The 25,821-nt window shown below is 38.5% G+C and overlaps 1 protein-coding gene across 1 annotated transcript in view; it reads right to left on the reverse strand.

Moving 5' to 3' along the window:
- Adarb2 (adenosine deaminase RNA specific B2 (inactive)) overlaps positions 1-16,285 on the reverse strand; it is a 571,813-nt gene extending 555,528 nt beyond the window's left edge. Inside the window, exon 1 of the mRNA XM_021180400.2 lies at positions 15,878-16,285. Within this exon, the coding sequence (XP_021036059.1) occupies positions 15,878-15,977 (100 nt within the window). The 5' untranslated portion in view covers positions 15,978-16,285. The remainder of the gene's footprint in view (positions 1-15,877) is intronic.
- Positions 16,286-25,821: the final 9,536 nt, after the last annotated feature.

Raw genomic sequence — 25,821 nt, forward strand, 5'->3', positions numbered from 1 at the left:
TATTCTTTCCTGAATTCTGTGCATCTTCTGGATGGGTGTGGAGACCAGAGCTCAATGCTGAGTGTTATCCTATATCTCTACCTCACTCTCTACCTTATTTTGGTCTGGTTTAGTCTGGTTCTCTCTGTCTCTCTGTCTGTCTCTGTCTGTCTCTGTCTCTGTCTCTGTCTCTCTCCTCTCTCTCTCTCTCTCTCTCTCTCTCTCTCTCTCTCTCTCTCTCTCTCTCTCTCTCTCTCAAAACAGATCTCTCACAGACCCTGGTGTTCACTGACTCACTGCACCTGTCGGCCAGCAATCTTCAGGGATTTGAACTTACTCTCTCATGTTTTTGTGGCAAGTGCAAGTCAGATAATTTTCCTATCTAGCTTTCTAAAATAGTAACTTTTATTCCCTAGTCACAGTTCTCTTATCTGTAATACAAAAATGTCACCATTCATGTTGTAAATTTCTTTTTACATAAAGAAAACACGCACACACAAGGATAATTCTATTTGTTGAAGAAAGCAAGGTATTGTAAGGCAACAAAACCTTACCCCCCCCTTCACTTACAATGTGATTGATAGCTCATTTCAGAATGCTGGAACTCCCACCACTATTAGCTAACAATGGTGAAGTTCAGAGAAGCCAGGAAGGTGAGACAATCAGACAGAACATGATAAAAAATAAACGTTACACATTGTGCACATCCCATTCTGTGGCCATGGATGTGACAAACGCATCAAGGAAAAAAATCTGGACACTGTTAAATGCAATCTGGTGTTAATTCAGTTATACAAAACTTTCTTATCTCTGAAGGTTTATATATAAGGAATTTTTAAAGAGATGAAAACAGAATTTATAAATTTTAAGAGGTAGAGGTAATGTTTCTGGAAAGGGTTCTGATAAGACAACTGACTTTAATAACTGTCTCCAAATGACAGAATTGTGACATTCTGCTTGCTATGAATGAAGTAGTATGTAAATCATGGTTCTCTAGATCTATAGGAACAAAAGTAATAGAATTACTTATTAGAGTGCCTGTGGGCCAGCTGCTTCAACAATGGTGGTCTGCCAATACAAAGCCTAAGAATTCAGAATTGTTTAGTCAATGAAGGTGGATGTCTCAGCTGATCTTCAGTAGATGCTGAAATCCAAAAGTAGGCTCTAATGCTAGATCAACAACGGACTTGCCAGTGCTAGTGAGGTTAGCAGGCAAATAACAAGAACTTCCATCTTCTATGCTCTTTATTTTGGCTGCTGCCATAAGTTGTAGCACACATTAAAAACAGATTGTCCCACATCAAAAGATAACAAATGAAAGGTGGGTCTTCAACTTTAAGTTATTTAATTAAAAAACCTCCCTCCCAGGTGTACCCAGCCACTTGGGGTTTAGTTAATTCCAGATGTAGTCAAATTGACAACCAAGAATAGCAATGACAATTAATGTACTCCCAAAATATGTACTTAAGTGTTCTATCAGGTCGTGTTCAATATATAACAACATTTATAAACAGGGTGTTTGAGGAGTTGAATTGTTCAATATACATACCACACTATTATGTGTCAAGTCCTACTGTACTTAATAGGCAAAGAAGTTGTATAGCAAGGAAAATTTCCAGCCCTTACTAGATAGCATCTCTAAGACTATATATATATATATATATATATATATATATATATATATATATATTCTCAATAAGAATCATGTGGTTTTGTTATGATCTCTATGGCTGTAGTCATGTTAATGCCAAGATGACAGATCACCATAAGGTGAATAGTTCTTGACAGGTTAATTTTTACAATTGCAAAAGCTGTTATCTGGTCTTTTGTGTGGAATGATACACTCACTAGCAGATGAGAGTCTCTTTTCACTTTGAAACAGCATATCTTCTGCAAGCTCACTTCATCATCATATGTTAAGTATATGAAATTCTTAAGATATACTGTCCCCAAGGTGCTCAGCATTTAACCACTAAGCATCCTCCTGTGAACAGCACCAAGGTGACCGGAAAGGGTCCATGAAATAGAAGCAGCAGGCTTTGATGTCTCTTTTGTCCTGGTGTTGTTTGGATTCTGATGTTAATTCTGCTTCCTCAAGAGGGGCTGTCCTGATGAGGTACCCCCTCATGTACTCAAGTGATCACATACTCAGGTGATTTCATGCCAACCTTCTCCCTATTTTAACTGGTCAAATAAAGGCTAGAGCCTATTACTGGGCAATAGAAGGGAAAGGTAGGGTTGGAGGTATTAGAAAGTGAGGGACGGATAGGGAAGGAGAGAGGAAAAAGACAGAGGAAGAGGAAGTGGGAGAAAGATAGAAAAGACCCACATGCCCTGGAGAAGCCTCAAGTAACAAGAGATCTCATAGCTGGGGAATAGAATAATATAGTAATAAATCTGCCCAATCTAGGAGTACAGCTTATAAATATTATAACTGAGTTGTGTGTTTTTATACGGTCCTTTTGGGGTTGGAGATTTACTACAACATCTTTTCTACTTTTCTTGATCTCATTGTGTTGCTTGTTTCTGCTAGGGTCTTTGAAAAGCTTGGGGTCCCAGGAAATAAAGAAAGAATTGATGAGGGAGATTCCATGTAAAAGTAGAGAGCCCCAGCTGTAGAGGTTGCTCAATGATTAGCAGACTTGCTCCTTTTGCAGACGACCTAGGTTCCACTAACTATATTTGGAGGCTCACAATCAGTACAACTCTTATTCAAGGGGACACAATATGGTCTTCTGGTCTCCATAGGCATGAGGAATACATACATATATAGAGGCAGACACACATACACATTAATCAAACGTGGGGAATATCCATTTGGGCCCTCTGTGGGGAGAACAATGCTTAACCCAGGAAAGAGGCAGCAGATATTTTGGTAAATCAGAGTGTCATTAATGAGGCTGAAGGTAGTCATGATGCCTGAAGTAGCCATTTCTTGAAAGTGTGGTCTAAAGCACATGTGTTTTTCATTTCTGCACATTTTTCTTTCTCTGCAAAATTAAGATAGCTCACATCACTACCTGATAGCCTCATTGGGAGGGTTAAGTAAGAGATCCTAAACTCAGGAAGATGTAAATGTTAAATAAACATTAGAAGAAGCTATAGGCTGCTTAACAACCAAACTGTGTCTTGCTGATTTTATCAGCTAATGAAATAAAACTTCAGATGAATGGTAAAAAAAAAAAAAAAGTCTCAGCCTTTTACAATGTGGGCTCTTTTGTATTTGTTGATCTCTAAGGCTAGTTTAACATTTTGAAAATAAATGTTTCTAATTGTATGAATTTTTGTTCTCTACAAGAGAGGGGGCAGAAGAGGGAGGGAGAGACAGAAAGAGACAGAGAGACAGACAGACAGACAGACAAACACACACATACATATATATATATATATATATATATATATATATATATATATATACCTACCTATCTGTAGAGAAGAGAGAGAGAGGGAGAGAGAGAGAGAGAGAGAGAGAGAGAGAGAGAGAGAGAGAGAGAGAGAGAGAGAGAGAGAGAGAGACTCTACCACATGTGTACAGGTGCCCAAGGAAGCCAGAAGAGGGCCTTTGATTATCTGTAACTGTAATCACAGAGGTTGTGAGCCACATAACGTGGGTCTTGAGAACCAAAGTCAGGTCCAATGGAATATTAGCAAATATTCTTAAATTCAAAACCATTTCCCCAGCATCCCCTCTTCTGTTTAGTATACTTTTTCTGTGCTGTGATAACGTTAAAACTCTATCGTTAAAATAGTAATTTATAGTTTTTAAATTAATTTACTACTATGGTCTTTGTTTTCTGTTTTTTTTTTTTTTTGTCCTGTTTACTGTTCTTGAGAGTCATGGTTCTGTTTTTGTAATGAGTCCAGATTAGGACATCATTCTGTCTTGCCAATTATATTAGAACAACTCACAGACAATGGGTTTAGAGTCATAGAGAAAACATCTCAGTGGGTTCTATGGATCCAGGAAAGAGAAAGCTAGGACAGCTCAAAGAAGGAATGGTTTTGTAGGGCAACACAGAAGAGATGTATAGATGAAAGAAAAGTGCTCTTAGCCTGGAAGATAATCTCAGGGCATTCCTGTATGAAATTTGCATGTTCTCCATCATAGGCATATTTCACACTGGTGATAAGAGCTCTGACATGAGGGAGCACCACTTTAAGGACAGGAGTCAAGTCATCTTCGGATTGTTGAAGAGCAAACCAGCTAGAACATGGACAGTAGATCCAACATCCAAGTGTGAGCAGGGCAAGGACCATTTCTTGAGACACATCAGATTTAATATGAAGTGCATCCATCATGAACAGGCATTGGTGCTAATACCCAAATTGTGAACAATGTATTATTTATTTGAAGAAATGTTTACAAATAGCGAATAATACCCAATACATTGTTTAATTTTAATTTCATCACTACAATTTTATTGCTAAATTTTTAGCAATATTGCAAAATATTGCTCAAAATTTCAAACATCCCAGTACAATTATAAGTGAATGCTCACACCTGTCTGCTGTAGTTGTACTGTAGCTAAAGACTGTAAGACCTACTAAGGGGTTTCATCATCTCATACTAGATTTTGTGAGTGGGTTCTATATGCATCTCCTGCTTATTATATAAAGAAAAGATAGGTTGTAGAGAGATAGGCAAATGGCAGGTATAAAATGAAAAGAGAACAAGAAGCAATCTATTTAGCTAGAAATAGAATGTCATCTTTTTTCACAATATATTATATTATATTGTATTGTATCTTAGTTATCGACACATTGATATATAGACATATTGAGTAGAAATGGGGGGGGGGCAACACCTTTGTTGATTATATAGATGCACTAGACAGATAGGTTTGAATTTCACTTTAAATCACCTCACCTCATGGCAGAGCTATCCTGTTCTTGCATGCAGAGACTGCCAGTCCATACTACAAGCAAGGACTGCAATTTAAGTAATTCTCTGGGTTGGTGCTAGGATTTTGTGTTCTTGCGGTTTCTGGTGTACAGGTTCACCTGCAAGGAGGGTGGGTTAGCCTGGCTCTCTGCCTGGACCATTTTGGAGAGGGAGGTTGAGTCACTGGCCACAGGCCTAGGAGGCAGAGTGTAGCTGTGTATCTGGGAGTGAGAACTACCTCCTTGCAGAGATGACAGGGGCTAGGGCTGGAAGCGGAATAAATGAAGCAGGGTTGAGAGCTCCAGCGTGGCAGCAAGGGCACTTTCTAAGAAGGCTGGCTCCCGAGAAAGACTTACGGTTCTTTTAGCTTTGTTGGGTCTAATGGTTTCACTTCATTTATTGCATGAGCATACTGATGAGCTATAAGCATGCCAATCATCTGGGGACTAATTCAGCAAACAATAGAAGTGTGCCTCCCACGTTTTCAGAGAAGGGAGTTTTATAAAATATCTCTTCCACATAAATGACAGAGAAGGCAGAACACACTGGGATTTGATTTCTGGCTGTTTTGGGAAGTTTTCAGAGCTTATATTGTTTAATTTCTACTATTTATCATGTGACTGACAAATAAAAGGGTCTAACAAATGTTTGTTGGACGGATAAACTTCAGAGTTGTGTAACCCCATCCTAATATAAAGGAAGACAGAGCCATCTATAAATGTGCAATCTAATCATGAGTTAATTCTATAAGAAATAAGCATTGGCAGTACACAATGACATTACTTTGTTAAGTCCAGAGAACACATAGGAGCACATCAGGACACCCATTCTTGAGGGATTATAAAGAAGCTGGTAGCAACACCCACATTCCACCTTCACACATCTTCATACACCTAAGATCTGAATAGTGTATTCTATCTTCAATTCATTGTCTCAAAAGTGTCTGATGGAAGTCATCCTGCAAACCCTCACTGATTTCCTCCTCCCATAAGCTCTTATAGCTCACATGATCTGTACACAATCGTGGTAGAAAATGTTTTATTTTCTGATTATTCCTCTTAGAATTTCTTTTTCAAAACATGTTTCAATTAAACAGAATTGCAACACGTTCCAACAGGTTTGATACTCCCTCTCCTGCCGCCAGTCCCTCCTTGAACCCCTCCCATGTCTTATTTCAAAACTGACATAATATTTCCTGTGCCTTTTAAATTTAAAAATAATTGTGTGTATGGTTATTTTTCCTGTGTAACATGTGTGTGAGTGCCCCTGGAAACCAGAAAACGTTGTTGAATCCCTTCAGACTCTGATCACAAATGGCTGTGAGGGGCCATGTGCATGTTCAGAACTGAACCCAGTTTCTCTGAATGAGCAGGCAGTGTCTGAACCTCTGAGCCAACCCTGCAGCTCCTGCTAGTGAGTGAGGATTTTTTTAGGTTTTGCCTGCATAGAAAGAGTGGCAGTGTTATATTTTGATAGCTTATTTCTGTAAGGAAGTTTTATTTGAAATAAAGGAAATGCAAGCGACTCAATCTATTGGTGGGTTTTGATTTTATAAACTCATTGTGTACACCCATTATACACAGGACTATTATATATAAGGAAAATTTAAATGTATATTGAGAATATTTTTGTTATAAGTATCATAAAACATAACATTGTGTGGGGTCATAAAGGGTTATTGTAACCCTCTGCTTTCATTTGACACAGTTGTATTTATATCTTGACATGTAATATAAACTTACAGAAAAAGCATTACTTATGGTAGTATTTAGACTAGTTCATACTAGGAGATTGAGATATATTTATACTTTAATAAATATGTAGATTAATAAAAATGTACCAAATACATTTCTTATAACACGCTGGTATTGTTTAAGGTAAAATTTGGCAGTTCTGAAAGCAATGGAATTGAATAAGTGGCCTCATATTTTAAAATTATGTATTTTTGTGCACTAAAAGCTACATAAATTAAAAAACAAGTGAGGTAAACTTTGATAAAACTTAAGAAAAAGAAGCCTCTAAATTATTCTTTCCATCTCTCCTTTGTCTGTGTGTCCTTTGTACTCCATTAAAACCCTTTTGTACAAGTGTGTTATTTCTTTTTATGTTGGAAGCTGGATTATTTTTATTAGTGGCAAAGACAAGAAGATTTGCTTTACTTCATGCAAAGTATGCACACAGGGAAATGTCAATTGCTGATTCTCTGGAACTTTTGCAATTAAGCAATTAATATTTTCCTCCGAATTACAAACTACAACCACAAAGCAGCATTTTTCTCCACTACCTCTCGCAGAGTTTATGCTCTCACATGTAGCCAGGACCTTATTTTGCCATATGATCTCTTTCAGAATTCCATAATAGACTGATGTTTCAGAAGTAGACAAATCGTTTAACATTTTAATATTCAAGATTTCAATAAATACTTACTGCATTTTAAATCTTGAGCCTGGCATTTCTCTATTCCACATGAATATATTAGCAGTCTACACAAAGCACACAAGCATACAATTAATGACTTGAATTCTATTCATTAGCTACACACAAAAACCTTGTCATGATTCAGTTTTCACAAAATGAAGAAGTGGATTTAAAACTCTGCTGATTACACAAAACAATATGCACGCACACTTAAATGTGTTCGCCTTAATAATAAAGGAATTTTCTATCTATGTGCTTAGTCATAAAAATATATCTCTCAATTTCAATATGTACCCATTTGCTCACTCCAGAATGGAGTGGTATATTCACATTGAAGTAATATATTAACACACATCAGAGCTATTTTTAAGAATAGTATCATTTAATGTGTGCATGTAGGAAGGGCTGTCAAAGCTAGTGTATTTCTCGTGCTACCTTCTCAGAGGTTTTTCAAAGGTTTGTCATGCCCTATTATTTCATCTACATGTATAACAAATAATTTTTGCTGCAGCTTGATTTTTCTTTGGGGAGAAAATTTGAAGATAGGTTTATTTAGTTATTTTTTAAAAGTGCTTTAACCACGTATACTGGGTTTACATGTCACTTTCTGATAGAGTTCCAGCTGAACCTAGATGACTGCTTTCCCTTCAGGTTCTAACTATTGTAGTTTTTTTTTTTTTTAATTTGTGAAGCACAGAGACGTATTTCAGTGCTTCTGCCTACCTAAGGATTAGGAAAAAGGTACTGATTTTAAATCATTTATTTTCTCATCCCTCTCATTTGTATAAACTTTAAGGAATAGGTGTATGTGTGTGTGTGTGTGTGTGTGTATAATTTAGAGACTTTATATTTTGGTTCTTAGCCTACAGCCCAGCCTGGTATCGAGAGGGGGGGCTTCTCCTTTAAGGCCACAGCTATTTTCACAACCGCGGGCCCAATGTGAGCTCAGCATCTGTTACAGACAGGGATGAGTGAGCCCAGCTAGACTTGGGGTTTGGAGGAGGTCAAAATCTATTTTGCTGACATTTCTGCCACGTTTGTTAAATTGCATTCAGAAGAATGCAATTAAACTTTTAAGAAATATTGCATTTATCCCTAAATATATTTGCAATGTGTTTGGAGCAGTACAGTTGATTTTTTCAAGCAATTATAGAAACCCAAAGCATGTGTTTTGCCCTAGCTGATAATGGCTTTTAGAAACACTAGCCTTCCCACTTTTGTTTCAGTCTAACCCTAAGAAGGAATTTGACCGGGATTATCATCTTCCATGGAAGATAGGCTCAGATGAGTCCCCACATCTCCATCTTACTTTAATACCACATGTGAAAACATAGCTTTGAAATCATGTAAGACATTATAAAATGATGAGGCAGTAGGAAACAAAAAACAGATCTCGTATCCAATAAACGGAGCAGCCAAGATTAATTAAAACTATAATATTATCCAAAGCACATCATGGGTAAGGTGTTTAAAAGCACTCCCCAGGAATTTATCTCAAAGTGTTATGATGATCATTTCAACATTACATTCACTCCACCTGCTCAAAACTTCATAGTTGGGCATGGTGGTGCACGCCTTTAATCCCAGCACTTGGGACGCAGAGGCAGGCGGATTTCTGAGTTCGAGGCCAGCCTGGTCTACAAAATGAGTTCCAGGACAGCCAGGGCTACACAGAGAAACCCTGTCTCAAAAAACAAAAACAAAACAAACAAACAACAAAAAAAACAAACAAAAACAAACAAACAAAAAACCAAAAACCAAAAACCAAAACAAAACAAAGAAAAAAAGACTTCAAAGAGAGTTTAGGAGTATATTATGAATAGTTTTGTTTTATTTAGTATCATTTGAATGGTACTACAACAGCCACAGAAAAAACCCCAGGTCTGTGATGCTGAACTGATGTAAAAGGCCCAGTGGCATGACTGTAACCTCATTGTAGTTGGGCTTTCAGTGTAAGAAGCAGGTCCTGCACCGTGGTGTCCCGGTCCCGTGTTACAGATCTTCCTGTCTGGATGCAGGAACATTGGCTTTTACAAGGCGTGGGGAGGTTTTCGGTAGAGTGCTCACATTGGAATGATTAGTAGTTCAGCAAACATGACTGTTCTAACTGTCCCTTACATTGGAAGCAGACTGGCAAATCCACCCTCAGTCTCGGGATCGAGAAGTACACAGAGTTTAAGAAAAGCTTTCAATTCTCATCTTTAAGGCATTTAAGCATAATGTTGCCTGAGCTTATATTGTATTTTCTTTCAATTTTAAAGATGAATACTACTTTTCTTTGTTTATACGAAGGTTTCCTATATCAGACATGGCTCCTTACTCAGGTATAATATTATTTTTATGTCCTTCATATAAACATAAGCATACATAACCTGTTTATTATTTTGAAAAATTAAAAGCAATATTAACTATTTGACTTTTCTATAATTTAACACAGATGATAATAAGTTCTAATATATATTGCATTTCATAACACAGAGGGGGAAATTACTAGCTACTTTCTATCAAGAAACCAGACACAAGAGGAATTTATTCAAAGCCAATAAAAGAATAAAGTTGAATTATGCTTCTTCCTTTCATGTTCAATATCTATAACTAAAATAAAAGTATTCAAATACCCTGATAGATAGAGAGGACCCAGGTGACTCCATTAACTCTTTATTATAAGATACACAGTTCTCCAGGAAAGAAAGTCTGCTGTTCTGCACGTGGCCACATTCATGTCTGAGAAACTAAAATTCCCTTAGAAGCCAAACAAATCAGCTCATAGGTAGCTGAATCTTGAATGTGATTCCTGGAAAACTGGATCCACTCACATGTTTTCAGCTGCAGATTTAGAGCTTAGAACTGCACTTTTCACTTTACTTGAAGTCACCCAAGCAGCCAGACACAACAGCCCTCAACCTCCTTTCCTTCTAACTGAAATAAAATCAGAAAGGAAAACCTGAGCCTGAATCACTAAGCAGGGATGCCTTGGTTCCAGGCTGGCAAGGGACATAAGTAGAAACACAGTTCTGTCTGCAGGTTTGTAAATCCTGAAGGCACCTTTTCATTGGCCCTTTTTAAGATCTCCCAAGGACCCTTTCAAATTTACGTGTATCCAAAACTTAAAAGGAATTTCCCCCCAGCCCTGATTTGTTCGAATTTTGAAAGCCATGTCGTTCTATTGACATTGGCATATTAGGTGAACTATAATATATTAACAGCTATAAATAAATGATTATATTTAAACAATCAAGAACTTACAGCCTATATTCCACTGAGCAAAGGAAATCATTTAATTGAAAAATTAGGGGTTAATTTAGATTCATGTTATCTACAAACCCAAGCAGCAAGAATCAGAATTGTCAGAGCCTCAGCCAGCGGGCACTGCTGTTTCTTACCTTTATTTTCTCAGCTTTTTTTTTTTTTCCAAATTATTTTGTGCTCACAGAAAAACACATGGAAAATGATAACGTTCAATAGTTAAACTAGTTTGCAAAGGACATTCATAGTTTTCATGGCTCACTTGGAATGTGAGTTAATTTTTTTTCAAGCTGGTTAAGAGCTTTTAATATCTTGTTCATGATAAGAAAATCTGCCCTTTTACAAATCTTGTTTGCAAGTCATTAGCACCCAGATTGGTCACAGTAACATCTGTTTAGAAATAAAATTTATAAATTACAAAGAGTTGAGTGATTTTTTTTTCATTCTTAGGGTCTTTTTAAACAGTTTTTGTTATAAAAATTCTGACTTACATTTTCTAGGATTATTAGAAAAAGATACAGAAGGATATAAAATTGATCCAATGTTTCTAGTCTTCCCTGTCTAGATTCACACATACACAAAGCAATACACATACACTCCCCCCCACAGTAACATACACATTTGCATATATATGTTTTCAATTAAACACAGTGTTACCTTTCTATGTCTCAAAAATTACAGTCTCTCACTTGGCATTTCTTTATATAATATTCCTGTGAGATAGCTTTTTGTCAATAACCCTAATGCCGCTATTTGGATAAGAATACACGAATCTTATACTTTTAATCTAAATTCAAGCTCACTCGTCATATCTAACGCCCTTAAAGCAATTTCAAATTACTGTTATTACATGGGTCACTAGAAACCAGAAGCTCTGATATAAATTTTTAAAAGGGAGAGAGAGAAAAGGAGAAAACCCCCTCATGCAATTAGATCCTGCCTAACGGTTGGTTTAATCAATTTGATTTTTATCCTGGAATCCAGTCTTTCCTCTTGAGCTGTCAGCGAGCGAGATAAGAGCCAGTGGTGTAGACGGGCTGTCTTTTCTCTGTTGAGATGACAGCCACACGGATTACTAAAGCATCGCCGGGGATGGAGAGCAACACGGCCGCTGCACCCTCATCCAGTGCGCAATCTTTCTATTTCATTAATTTTTCATGGAATTTCATTTCACAACAAGCTGGCGTCTGCCATCCATCTGCTCCACTTACTGTGTCCCCTTTGCCAACTTTTTATTTGCATCTCACAGCGTTCTCAGGCTGCTCCGCTCCACACTACCTTGCTGAGATTCCCAATTTACTTTCGTGGATCTGCCTTGTGGGGCTGTTTCCAAAAATCACACCCAGTCTCCCTAAACATCTGGACATCCAAGCACCCTGGAATAATAGCTCAATCTCAAGACAACTTCTTAGCTGCTGTTAGGTGCTCCAGAGAATGAGACATTGTCTGCCAATGATCAACTCAGTCAAATAAGTGTTTGCATACCTTTTGGGCACTTCCCTAAAGTCCTTTCCTAGTTGAGGGGCAATGGATACTTCTCACTATAAACGGTGTCCTTCAGTTTACCTTGAATGGGTATCAATAAGTCTGTGCTAAAGATTTTTGTTTTAAATTCTCAGACACTTCAGTCATTTTACATATTTGTATATAACAATGGGTTATTATCTTTAAATATTCTATTTGAAAAATTAATTTCAGGCCAGAGAGTAGATTCTTTGGGAAAATACACTAACAACAACAACAAAAGGAAAAACAGATGCACAACACACATACAAAAAAATGTTTGCCATTTCAATACATAAGAATACCAAGGTGTAGTTATAAGATTATTCAAAATTATTATCCTGACAGTCTATGGTTAGGGGTTAAATTTTTACTGATTTATTTTTATGAATTACACTGATTTTAGGAGGTAGCCCTCGTGGACTACCTGCAATGGTCTGCTGCTAATAAAAATGAACAAAAAGCCTTGAATCTTCACCTTTATTTTTTTTGAGGATTCAATGAGTGCTTTGCAGTATTTACACACTGTTATTTTCTAATGCCAGCAGCATTCATCTCTATAAAGCACTGAATAAATGAAATTATTTATAATCATTCTGCCAAGAATTATGAAATAAGTTCAATCTTTGAGCCCTCTTCACGTCCTACTGAAGGCAATACCCCAGTGGTTAGTGATGGCATAAGAAGCTCCTCATTAACGACCGTTTGCTAAATTCTCTAATTGATACTGAAGGAGGACAAAACAGCTCTACATTCTACACATCAAATGGGTTCAGGCCCCAGATTGACACATGTATAAAGATGAGATGTTTTGATGGTCCTTCTCAGTATACTTTTATTTGGCCGTGTATGCATCCTATAAAATGAGAAACTCACACTTCCCATTTGTCCAGGCAGTGTAAACCACTTAGATATGATTTCTAAAGAAAATCCCAACTGAAAACACCCCCTATGGAGGCCATGCCAAGATGAATAATATGAGGTCTCAACAAAAGAAGACAAGAATCATCTTTAAAGTTTTTTCTTGCAGAGAAACATGGGCTTCTGCTAGGTGACCCTGGGAGGCATGTTCTGTGACCAAGTTTCTCTGGTTTTAGATCTTTAAAGATACACATTACTTCTTGTGTAGTACAGTGACAGAAACCTAACCTGTGAAAGAAACCACCCCATTTCCAAGATGATGGATTGCACTTACCAATAATCACATCCTATCATTACCACAGTTAGCCTGTAGCTAGAGTGTTTCAGTTTAGGGCGTAGACTGTTGGATAGCATACTCGACCCAAGACACCTTTTAAGCCTACACGTAGAAAATAAAGATTCTCCGGCACACTGACCAAGTGATGCTATGGTTCATTTTTAAAAATGGAGCTTGAATGGCAGATGAGCATATGCACACTTATCATGATTCTATTTATTAACTTGTTTAATACATTAATAACATATTGATTAATGCATGAAAATGGTTTTATAGTCAGCATATAGTGAACACTTGCTACTTAATGGCATCCCTAGAATTCCTTAATTATCTCCCATGCATGTGTGGTCCTTCATGTTGGTTAGGCTTAAAACTTGATGCTATGCCATTCCATCTCAGTGAAGATATATGAGCATTAAGATAAAATTGAAAGACATCATTGCTCTTCATGGAGTAGAAGAAATGTGCATTTATCATACAAGGTATTACATACAAGCTTATCTTTTCCTGGGAGATGTAAAAAGCAATTACTCTCTCCTATGGCTGAGTTGGCTAGCTTTTATTTATTTATTTGATCATGTATATCTATATTGTTAACTTTGCCAGTAAAAGTGAATATATTTAACAGTTTAGTTTTACTGTCCTACCACAATAGCTGTTGGCAGGTGCCACAGAAAAGCCCACTTAAATACAGGTCTACACACAATAGAGACTGGTATATGCTTACCTATTGCCTTTGTTATGAAAATTTGAAGCCTTCCTAAAGTCAAAATTTCTAAGGATACAAATACTTGCTGTAAAAAATTTGTTTTGGGCTGTCATGGCTCAGTTTATAGTAAATGAAGACTTTCTTGGGTTTCTTTTTATTACCTTCCAGAATAAGTATTAAGGTAGTATGCCTGATACTTCATGGTAAAGAAAATGAAGAAAGATGAGAATTTCCTCTAGCTTACATTTCTATAAATTGTGTTATTATAAATATTGCTGCATTTGCTTGGTTCTAAATAGCTAAGCAGACCATTAAAAAAAAATTAGGAGACACAAACAAACACCTGAAGTATAAAGACATTTTTTTCTTACTTCTTTAAAAGTGTTATTCATTGTCGAACTATTGAAAGCATGGCTTCCTTAATATCCCTGCCATTTTCAGTCAATAGCACATAGGCATAGAAGAAATCAGTAAGTCCATTTCAAAATGTTTTCAGATAACAAATTGAGCATCAAGTATACATTTGAGCTGTTTAGGAACTGAAGTACAATTATAAAATCAGCCCCTTTGAAATCAAAGGTCCTGAAACATTCAAAGACAGGTGTTGGGTCTCCTTTGCTCTCAGGGATCCTGATGTGTGAGTATAATCAAGGACTGTTTGCTTCAGAGTTTTATGTTTTGATTAATTTGTGCTATTAGGAATCCTATGGGACTCAGGAACAGTTAGGAAACAATCTAGAAGAAACTTATCTCAAGCTCTCTAACATATCTAATCTATAGACAGATATTCTAAGAGGGTTACTACAACTACCCCTTCTCACAGTGTATCCTGCATGAGCACAATTTTAAAAAGTCAATTCGCTAAGTTGTGTCTGTTCTGCATAACACTACGAACACTTTAAAAACTAGAGAAAACCAAAACACCTCTCAGATACTGGTAAGAACACTGAACTTCCACTAACTCACAAAGAACTAGCATCAATGCAAGCCCCTCTTTGAGGAAGAAGGGACAACTTTGGAGTCATCTTTTATTCTTCTGTGCATCTGAGCTAAAGATGCATTCTAGGGCACTGCTTACCACGCTGGAGGAATTGTTAATTTGACACAAATCCTTGTGTGGAAGCCCCGCGCTTGTGGTGACATTGACTAAGTTATGTGAACTCATTTCCAGCAATATTAGTAACAAGGCACCGCCTGAGTTTGTCAGCTGCAACCTGCCACCCGGTTCCCTCTTCTTTTCTGGTTTGCAAGATGTAATTTTCTTTCTTTTTTTTTTTTTTTTTTTTGCTACCAATAAGACACAGCATTCGTTTCTTTTTAGGCAGTAATTTCTGCAAGGATGTGTCTTGTCCTCTTTGTCTATGCTAGTGTTTACATGGCCACTGGATATCTCACTAAGGAAAAAAAATAAGCCAATCAATTTGGGAAGGCAATTGCCAGGGTTTTGCCCTCTTTTTTTCCTCTGAGACAATTTGGATGGGAGGAGCTGGGACGAGAGCTCTTTCCCTTTTTTATGTGTGTTGGCTTAAGTGAGTGTTTCTTTTGGCACCCTGTGATACTGTTGGCTCCAAGTGTGTCTAAGTGCCAGCCTTGGGTCTCCTGTAGGGACGGTGGTACCCAGGATACAAGCATCAGAGGATGGATGCTCCTCAGCTCAGCCCTCTCTGCTCTCTTCCCAGTGTCTCCTGCCAAACATTTTTCCGCTGAGCAGCTGGCTGGCTCGCTGTAATTTCCTGGCTTGAGGAAAGCCCCCAGGCTATTTACAAGGAGATTTGAACTCACAAGTGCCCTACTCAATGTGGACATCCCAGAAGCATCGTAAAGTGAAGACAAGAGAAAACCTACAAGCGGCCACTGAGATCTGAGGAAGGACGAGGGGGAGAGACAGGGGAGAGTTGCAGCGGGCACCAGCACCGAAGCGCTCACAGAGCGAGCTTCTTACCTTTCCTCTTGGACCTCCTCCTCCTCCTCCTCTTGGACTTGCATTTGAGTTGACTGCTTAGCCCTCCAGACCCTCTGCCACTCCCCAGGACAGATGCCATGCCAGTTGGGAGACCCAGAGAGGAGCTGGTCCTTCAGCAATTTCACCTTTCTTAGTCTTGCTGCTGCGGCCGCAGTCGGGAGTGTTTCTGGTTTTGCAAATCAAGTATCAGGCTCACTTTTTAGGACGGGTCTCCTCTGCAAGCACCTTCTCTATAATTGCCCGTCCCTTGGTTCCGGATGAGCTGAAAGCCTCGGGGGCACGCCGGAAAGCCGAACCCTTCCTTAGGCAGAAAGCTGTGGGAAAGATTCTCCCGCGCGTCCTGAGCGCCCTGGAGCTCTCTCCTCTTCGTCTGGGCTCCAGAAGCAGAGCTGCTACTTTTGCGCCTCTGCGAGTTGTTTGGCACCATCCACTTTAAAGCCAATCATGCAGGGAGCTCGTCTATTTGCTGCCGCAAAGTCTAATTAGATCCAATCACAACTGTCTTCTGGCTCTGACATCAGCAGCACCAGCTCCACCGCCTCTGGTAGCTTGCAAACTCAGCTCCCATTCGGATGGATGGAGCCGCCCAGGAGAGAGAAAGGTTTCAGAGGAAGCCACAATCACACCGAACTGGTTTTACTGGGAGAAGTCCAGCGGGGCAGTTTGCAGGAGGGTCAAGGCTTCTTGCTGCAACCACTCGATAGGCTCAAAACAGGCAGGGACCGATTTCTCAAACCTAGCAGTTTTTAACTAGTTAACTTACTAAGATGCTCATTGTCTGGAGAGGGAAGGATCTCTCCCTGTTCAGGACTTCACTTCAGAAATAGGCTGAGATTTCTAAGTGCCAAGGAGACAAGCTCTTTAGGGATTGTTTACTCAGAGACCGCGCTTCTGGCTTCTGTCTGTTTGCATGATTGTTATGCTCAGTTCCCACTTCACCTCCCTTTCATATCCCAAGGCTGTTCCTCTAGGAAAAGGAACATGCATCAAAACACATGCTAGGGGTTCATCAGAATGTTATAGAGAGGGAGGGGATCCTCCTGGTGTCTGATTCACTGAAGGAAGAACAATCACGGGGGGAGAGACCAGGGAGAGAAGAGGAGGGGAGAGGAGAGTGGGAAAGGAGAGAGGGAGGGAGGGAGAGAGGGAGAGAGAGAGAGAAAGAGGGAGGGAGACAGGGAGGGAGACAGGGAGGGAAGAAGGAAGGAAGGAAGGAAGGAAGGAAGGAAGGAAGGAAGGAAGGAAGGAAGGAAGGGACAGAAGGAGGGAGGAAGATATTCCATAGAAATTGTTACATTTACATAGAGAATGTAATGTTGAGGAAGAAGTGGCCTGCAAATTAAAATGATGTTAAACCATTTTATTTTCAGGGATATACTAGGTTTCAATGACTGATTCCCAGACTCTGACATAAGACTTAAGAAGAAGAATATCTTCCAGCAACCATTCTGGCATCTTGTATTTAAATCATCAATTGTTTTTTTGTTTTTTTTGTTTTTTTTTTTTTTACAGAATATCAAATTTGGCTTTATTATTTTTTTTTAAGTTTTCTTTTTTTTTATTTTTATTACATATTTTCCTAAATTACATTTCCAATGCTATCCCAAAAGTCCCCCATAGCGCCCCCCACTTCCCTACCCACCCATTCCCATTCTTTTGGCCCTGGCATTCCCCTATATTGGGGCATATAAAGTTTGCAAGTCCAATGGGCCTCTCTTTCCATTGATGGCCGACTAGGCCATCTTTCGATACATATGCAGCTAGAGACAAGAGCTCCGGGGTACTGGTTAGTTCATCATGTTGTTCCAACAATAGGGTTGCAGATCCCTTTAGCTCCTTGGGTACTTTCTCTAGCTTCTCCATTGGGAGCCCTGTGATACATCCAATAGCTGACTGTGAACATCCACTCCTGTGTTTGCTAGGCCCCAGCATCGTCTCACAAGAGACAGCTATATTTGGGTCCTTTCAGCAAAATCTTGCTAGTGTATGCAATGGTGTCAGCATTTAGAAGCTGATTATGGGATGGATCCCTGGATACAGCAGTCTCTAAATGGTCCATCCTTTCATCACAGCTACGAACTTTGTCTCTGTAACTCCTTCCCTGGGTGTTTTGTTCCCAATTCTAAGAAGGTGCACAGTGTCCACACTTTGGTCTTCATTCTTCTTGAGTTTCATGCGTTTATCAAATTGTATCTTATATCTTGGGTATCCTAAGTTTTGGGCTAATATCCACTTATCAGTGAATACATATTGTGTGAGTTCTTTTGTGATTGTGTTACTTCACTCAAGATGATGCCCTCCAGGTCCATCCATTTGGCTAGGAATTTCATAAATTCATTCTTTTTAATAGCTGAGTAGTACTCCATTGTGTAAATGTACCATAATTTCTGTATCCATTCCTCTGTTGAGGGACATCTGGGTTCTTTCCAGCTTCTGGCTATTATAAATAGGGCTGCTATGAACATAGTGGAGCCGGGCGTGGTGGCGCACGCCTTTAATCCCAGCACTCGGGAGGCAGAGGCAGACGGATTTCCGAGTTCGAGGCCAGCCTGGTCTACAAAGTGAGTTCCAGGACAGCCAGGGCTACACAGAGAAACCCTGTCTCGAAAAACCAAAAAAAAAAAAAAAATAAAATAAAATAAAAAAATAAAAAAAAAAATAAAAAAAATAAAAAAATAAATCATCAATTGTTAATCATCATAAGTTTGGTTTGATAAACATTCACTCTAAAGTTCAGTGGGATGAGTGAAGAGGAGGACATGAAAACTGTTTTTTTCCCCCCCGTGGTTTCCTCATTTCCATATTTCCCTTTTCAAGCTCCTTATGGGCCTGAGTATTTTCATAGTGTTTCTCTTATGTAAGAAATAATTCTCCCAGGGAACATTGGAAGTAATTAGGCTGTCCATGGATTGCTGCATTAGTGAGTGAGTGGTAAGGTCCTTGCTCAGCTTTGATTGATGACATATAGAGACAGTTGATTTTAAATTTTTTGTTTGTTTGTTTTTGTTTTTTCAAGACAGAGTTTCTCTGTGTAGCCCTGCTTGTCCTGGAACTCACTCTGTAGACCAGGCTGGTCTCGAACTCAGAAATCCACGTGCCTCTGCCTCCCAAGTGCTGGGATTAAAGGCGTGCGCCACCACTGCCAGGCTGATTTTAAATCTTAACTTCACCATTTATACTCATTTACTGAAACTGTGCCTCAGTCTCCTCCTCTGTGAAATGGGGATATGAACTACCACCCCTCCATGAAGCCATTCATCCCTTTCAGCCACTCTAGACCATAACTAGCAGACAGCAGTCACTCCTTGATTATTCATTTTATCCATGAATAATTTCAAGAGGCTTCTACAGGTAGGCCTTTGAGATAGAGAACCTGTGTTTTTTCTTTTCTTTTAGACTATTTGACTTCCTGGTTGAGATGTATTGCTAAGGGATGGCTGCAGACACATCAGTCTCCCTACTCTGGGTTGGGCTCAAGAGTTCCCTTCAAGCAACGTGACTGCTTAGTGCTACTGATGTTCTCTCCTGAGCACTGAGAAAGCATGTGACACTGTCACGTACCCTACACATCAGAGGCTGGGGTTTTGTGGAAGTGCAGTGAGGGTTACTATAGTATAGAGATTTTGTGGTGTACTTTGAGAAGAACAGACACTATGTTGGATTGTGATACATCAGATAATAACAAAACAAACCAGTGTTGCTCCAGGCTCAGAGACTGTTTGGAGATGAACTAAATAAACATGACATGAGGTCAACCCAGAAGCAACAAGCGCATTCATCACACACAGTAACTGGGGTAATGCAGTGCGTATATGACCAAAGGTGAAAATCATGGCATGTAACCCATAGGACCCACGTTGACCTTAGTTGTAGAAGTTTCACCCTTGGTCCATTCATGTCACATGGGTCTAAGGACCAAAATCAGAAGCACTGCTATGGCCCCCAACCTTGCAAAGGGCTGGAAGTTTCAACTGTAGTCAGAAGTACAGCTGTACAACCTCAGCTGAGAAAATTCTGTGCTCCATACAGAATGGCTGACCTAATCCAAGGTCTCCCTAATTATGTGCCTGCACATAACTGTCACAAAGTGGATTCACCAACGAAGGCCTTTCAGGTAAAGCCCCACACAGATGTCTCATCAACACTTGGTTATGGGGATTTATAAAGGACCCTGTCATAGGCCCATAATCACACCACCATGATACCTCTGAGACTCATACATACTGAGTTTTAATTCACTAGGACAGTGAGTAAGCAAGGCATAGAACAGAATCTTGAAAACAAGATATAGTTTTCATGATATAGAATTACAAGTTTAAAATCTAAATGTATACATTTAAGTATTCACATTTGACTTAAACATCAATTATGGCAAATCTTGAAAAATCTTCACTTTTCTTGAAGTTTCTTCTTTTTTTTACTTTGCATATAATGTATGCAATATTGTATAGAAATATTGCTGTTTTCTATACTTTGTGGATTTTGTGTGTGATAATACATCATAGATGCTATACTTAGACCTCTAGTGAGGTCAGAATACAAAAAAAACCCAAAACAACAACAACAAAAGCAAAACAAACAACAAAAAATCCCCATGTCTCTATCCTAGGAGCAGAAGTGGTTGATGATGGCAAATATTTACACTCAAGCATGGTATCTAATATGCTTCAGTTTGTCATTGCCAGCAGGGCTGAAAGTGAGCAGTGTTGACAGTCTGCCACTCTTCTGGTGAGTCCTTTTGCTTTTTTTGTCTTTTCCCTGGATCACTTGAGCATTGCTTGGCAGGCTGAGATGATGAAGAGCAGCTGGAAGAGGCTTTAGGACCAGGAGCCAGTCTCAATCTATTGCCCATCAGGAGCCATCACTGATGTGTCTTATGCTAATTATATTCAATTGCTGTTCTTCCCAAAGAACAGAGAACTAGCAAAGGGGCTTCCAAAGAGGAAGCAGCCTGGTCAAAAAGCCAACTAGAGCTCCACAGCTCGGCCTGCACCTGTGAACTGTAGAGCTAGGTGAACCAAAAGGTGTGTGGACTGTGCTCCCTCTACTGTTTGTCCTCACACCCAAGTGCCTCCCCAGTTTCAATCATTTGTAACATTCCATGGTTCTCAGATCCTTCTCATAATATCCCTCTTACAATAATCCAACTACTTTGCAAGATGAAGGTGCTTATTTCTTTAATAAGAGCTGAAATTATATCCCTAACTCACCACTGCAAAACCCTGAGCCCGGAGATGATAGTGTTTGTATGATGAATAATAATTTTCAAAGAACAGCTAAAGTTTAAATATTACTGTGAATCTCACTGAATTCAAGGAATACATGTTGCATAGCAGAACTGAAACAAGGCTTGTTTTGTATATGTCTCTTTATATTGACTGTGGCTCCAATTATTAGGAAATTGGCAGAAGAAAGTTCCCTGGCTTATGTTTATTATGCTCACAAGTCCAGCTATCCTTAAAAGTACAGTGTGAAGAAGGAAGCCATCAACGATTGTGATAGAACCAAGGCTTGAATAGACTTCTCCAATATTATTGAAAAGGAACACATGTCAGAATTCTAGTCTCACAACTGATGTTACTTGGAAGTGATTGGAACTGGAGAAACACTTGGACCTGGGTGTGAGGACAAAGCGTAGAGGGAGCATAGTCCTTTCTGTTCACCTAGCTCTACAGTTTACAGGTGAATGCCAAGCTTTGGAGCTCTAGATGGACTTTTAATCAGCTTGTTTCCTCTTTGGGTGTCCCTTCGCTAGTTCAGTGTTCTGTGGAGAAAAAATATATATAATTAGTAAAAGACACATCAGTGATGGCTCCGGATGGGCAATGAATTGAGACTGGCTCCTATTTCCGCAACTTAGAGAATCAGAGAACATGCATCATGAGGCACAGCTACGCAGAAGATGCATTTGAGAGCAAATTCAAGTCATCTAAGTCCCATTATTAAGAGTTTTCCTTTGGTCTCCTATATTAGTGTACAACCACATATGCTTATTCATTAGTCTTAATGGTTAATATAAACTCATAAAGGCTTTGATCCATTTATTAATTGATTGAAATATATTAGCACATATGATTGAACAAAATGAAAATGACATTACTGAGTGTATACATAAGAATGTGTGTGTGTGTGTGTGTGTGTGTGTGTAACAAGAACCCCTTTATTAATTTTTCTTTCCTTTTCACATCACAAATAGATCCCTCTTTCATGTTTGCATACATGAAAGCCAAAGTATGATATTTTCTTTATGGATCTGGCTTCTTTCATATAACATAGTCATCTCCAGTTCTATCCATTTTCTTACAAATGAAATAATTTTATGATAGGTAAAACTACCAGTCTGTCTGTCTATCTATCATCTGTCTATCTATCTGTCTGTCTGTCTGTCTAATACATATGTTGTTTCTTTGATTCATTCATCCACTGTTGGGCACCTAGGGTAATACTTCAATTCCTGATAATGTCTGCATTTCCAAACTGTTCATTTAAAAATACAGCTAACTTTGTTTCTTATTGGTTTGGAAAAACAAATAGGAACACCAATATAAATAAACATGACTTGCTTAGAGTCAGGATTTTGTTTAATATTCTCTCCCTACCAGACAATTTCACTAGGTAGGAAATATCAGAACAAAGGTTTCCCTGGAGATATTTATGTGTGCTGACTCACTGTAGCATCATACATGGTATTAAGTTATTATTTTTACAAACAGAGACATGGTAGAGGAGGGCTATTTTACTCTTTCATCTTCTGTCATTGTTCTTAAATTTAAATAACTCACATCAAAGAACTTGGGCATGAGACCAGAAAATATCTCTGAATGATATTTTGCGATAACAGCCGCTGTATAAAATGCGTTCTTATTCACATTTCCGTCAAAGGGTGTAGGAACAGGCCATTGAGAAGAGGCTTAGTGGAGAGGTCCCGGGGAGCAGAGAAGAATCTTGAATGTGAAAATGTGCTCTATCTCATGCTCCTACTAAAATTGCATTTTCCCTTTTGTTCTTGGATTCTTCTCTCCCAGACATGCCTATGGTTTGTGAACACCCAGTGCATACTTAGCAACTTTTGGAGTGAACTCGGTGGTGTGGGCCAGATTTGCTAAGTTCCCTTTGAATGTTAAAGCAACCACAATGAGGTTTCTAGTTAAAATAATTCAGATAGACATTATTTTTCTTGGTGATAATCATACCGATTTTAATTTGCTTATGTATGTATGTATGTGATTTTCAGGAAAAAGTTTAGTTGAATTCTGTATTAAAGTTGCATAGAACATCACAAAGAAAATATAGATCAAGAAAAATAATGAATTTATGGCACAGTTTGTAATGGGCTTGCCTCATGTGCATTGGGATCTAGATCCGACACACAGAACTGCACGGATCACATGTGATAGCAAGTGCATGTACTTCCAGTGTTAAAGACATAGACAAGAAGTGATTGAGTGTTAAAGTCATACGTGGCCGCATGGCAAGAGAGAGGTCTTCCTGAATGATATGAGATCCTCCACAAAAACAAAGAAAAGCAGCCTACATTTATAACTACAAACTCAAACTTCAGATTCTCCTTCCTTGGGTTCCATATGTACTCTGTTGTCAAAGACATTGTCTTGTCCCAGACTTTATGTATAAGTGAATGAAAATGATACAGCAGAATTGTTACATAGATTAAATAGGATCAAGTGTGTAGAACTGGTTATGAAATAGACCCCGAAATGATGAAGTCAAATGCCATGTTTGCTGTCTTCCTGTCGCAGAGAGGACATTGATTTTAACTCTTGACTTACACCCATGAAAAATCATTGACAACCCCAAACCCCAGGGCTCATTCAAGAGCAGCTTCCCATAGCCAGAGACGGCAGGCCCTGAGGCCCATCAGCTGTACACTATGGGTGACCTGGAGGCATCAATCTTTCCTCAGGGCTAATTGTAACAGCTAATTCCATTTCTTTCTCTAGGCTCAGGTCATTTTCAGAATGGACCCGCCAGCTCCAGGGACAACGAGCAGAATCACTGTTTTATGATAACTGTAACCTTTTGAAAGAGTCAAGCATCCTATTTTACTACTAAATATTTGTGCAGGATATGGGAAATAATGACATGAAATAATTCTTCCCATTCAAGATAAAGTCTATTACCTACATTTACATTTAAAACGTGCTTGGTTGCTAGTTTCTGAGATATGATACCTTGATATTCTATTAAATCATAAATAATTAGCATCATTTGAAGGTATACAACTGCACAATTTACCATGCATATTCCTTTGTCTCAGAGGGACACAATTCAAGGAGTTAATATTTTTCAGCCTATAATTTCAAGATTTTTTTCTAAGAAACCAGTGATTTTCAAAATGAATGATGTCATAGTCCTAGAGTTCTCTGTGACAGTAGCATGAAAAGAAAGAAGCAAAACACAGACACAATTAATGGTTTGGGATGTTAATCAATGTAAGAAGTTGAAAGAAAGGGATGGGAACTTGTCAAGAATACATTTCTGTCATTTATTATAAAATCAGCTGATGTGATAGGCTTGTTTTAATTATTATTCTGTTTTTTAAAGCCTAAATAGTTTGCTTATTTGGTTTTCTTCAATTTTTTTTTATCTGGGACACAAACTGTGCATGGATGTGGTGTGTGTGTGTGTGTGTGTGTGTGTGTGTGTGTATGTTGGGTGCTTAACATGTGTGTATGTGTATTACAAAAATTTCATTCACTTTTCACCTTATAAATTGGCTTCTGATTGTTTACAGAGATGAATGAGCAACTGCTTCTCACATTGTTTAAAAGCCTTGTATAAGATTTTTTTATTTTCTTCTTTTACATTTCTGGTACTAATTTCTAAAACTTTGCACTATAAAGTCATGTGTCAGCTTATAAGAGAAGGTAGGAAAACTAGAGAAATATTGGTGGGAATCTAGATGTGGGTTTGGGTTCTAAGTGACAATGAGGAGTAGGAGTTGACTCAAGAGACCCCACCCTGAGATCTGCACCTGACTGCCTTCCAGGAATATCAGCAAAAATACCTCATTTCAGGAGCCTCCACACTACCTGGTATTTCTACCTGGTATGAATAAAATTGGCTATCACAGCAGGAGTAGATGGCTTTCTTGTAGGAAACATTTTACTGTCTCATGCTTGAGTCAATGTGATCCTCACAAAAGGTAATCGCAGATATGAATAACGTCATTGAACTAGAGCAGGTTGGTGTAGACAGTGCGCGCCTGTGTTGCCATTTTGAGAAGTGATTTTTAAAGTCATGAAGTAGGGAGGGAGACACTTCATGGATTGTTTTGGAGGAAACTGGAGGATGATATGATCAAAATATCACATGAATATAGGTACATATATATATGTAACATATATAATATTTATATATAAACTTTAAAGAGGCTAAAGGTGTTCATTTTAAATATGAACAGCACAATAATGAAGTGTGTTTGATATCACATGTTCATTAGAGATGCTATTTTAGGCCATCTTAAGTTCCATGAAAATGTGCATTGCTCTCTTATTTATCTAAAAACTGGATCTGTACGGAGCAGTCTTTAATCTCAGCACTATTGTGTATCAGGAAAATAATCCACATCTTGTTCACTTTTGTAAGTGCAATGATAATACAAATAGTTGCACCATGGCCACATCATTATCAAAATTTCAGCAGCAATAAGGAAAGCACCGTAAAGACAATATAAGGGATCACGCCACAATAGCAGAGCCAAGAATGGTCAGCTGTGTTCATAGGCTTCTCCTTAATGTTTCAGAATAAAAGAAATAAAGCTTATCACAATCTTCCATTAACTCATTTATCTCAACTTAGCTTTGAGTCACGACAGATCTGTAGGACACCATTCGAGTCCTATAGACTCCTATAAAGCCCTTTAGCTTTATAATTTTCCTAAGAATGTTGGGGGTTTTCTTGAA

This window comes from Mus caroli, unplaced genomic scaffold, assembly GCF_978045245.1.
Source record: "Mus caroli unplaced genomic scaffold, Mus_caroli_1 scaffold_15, whole genome shotgun sequence".
In the NCBI taxonomy this organism is placed as follows: Eukaryota; Metazoa; Chordata; class Mammalia; order Rodentia; family Muridae; genus Mus; species Mus caroli.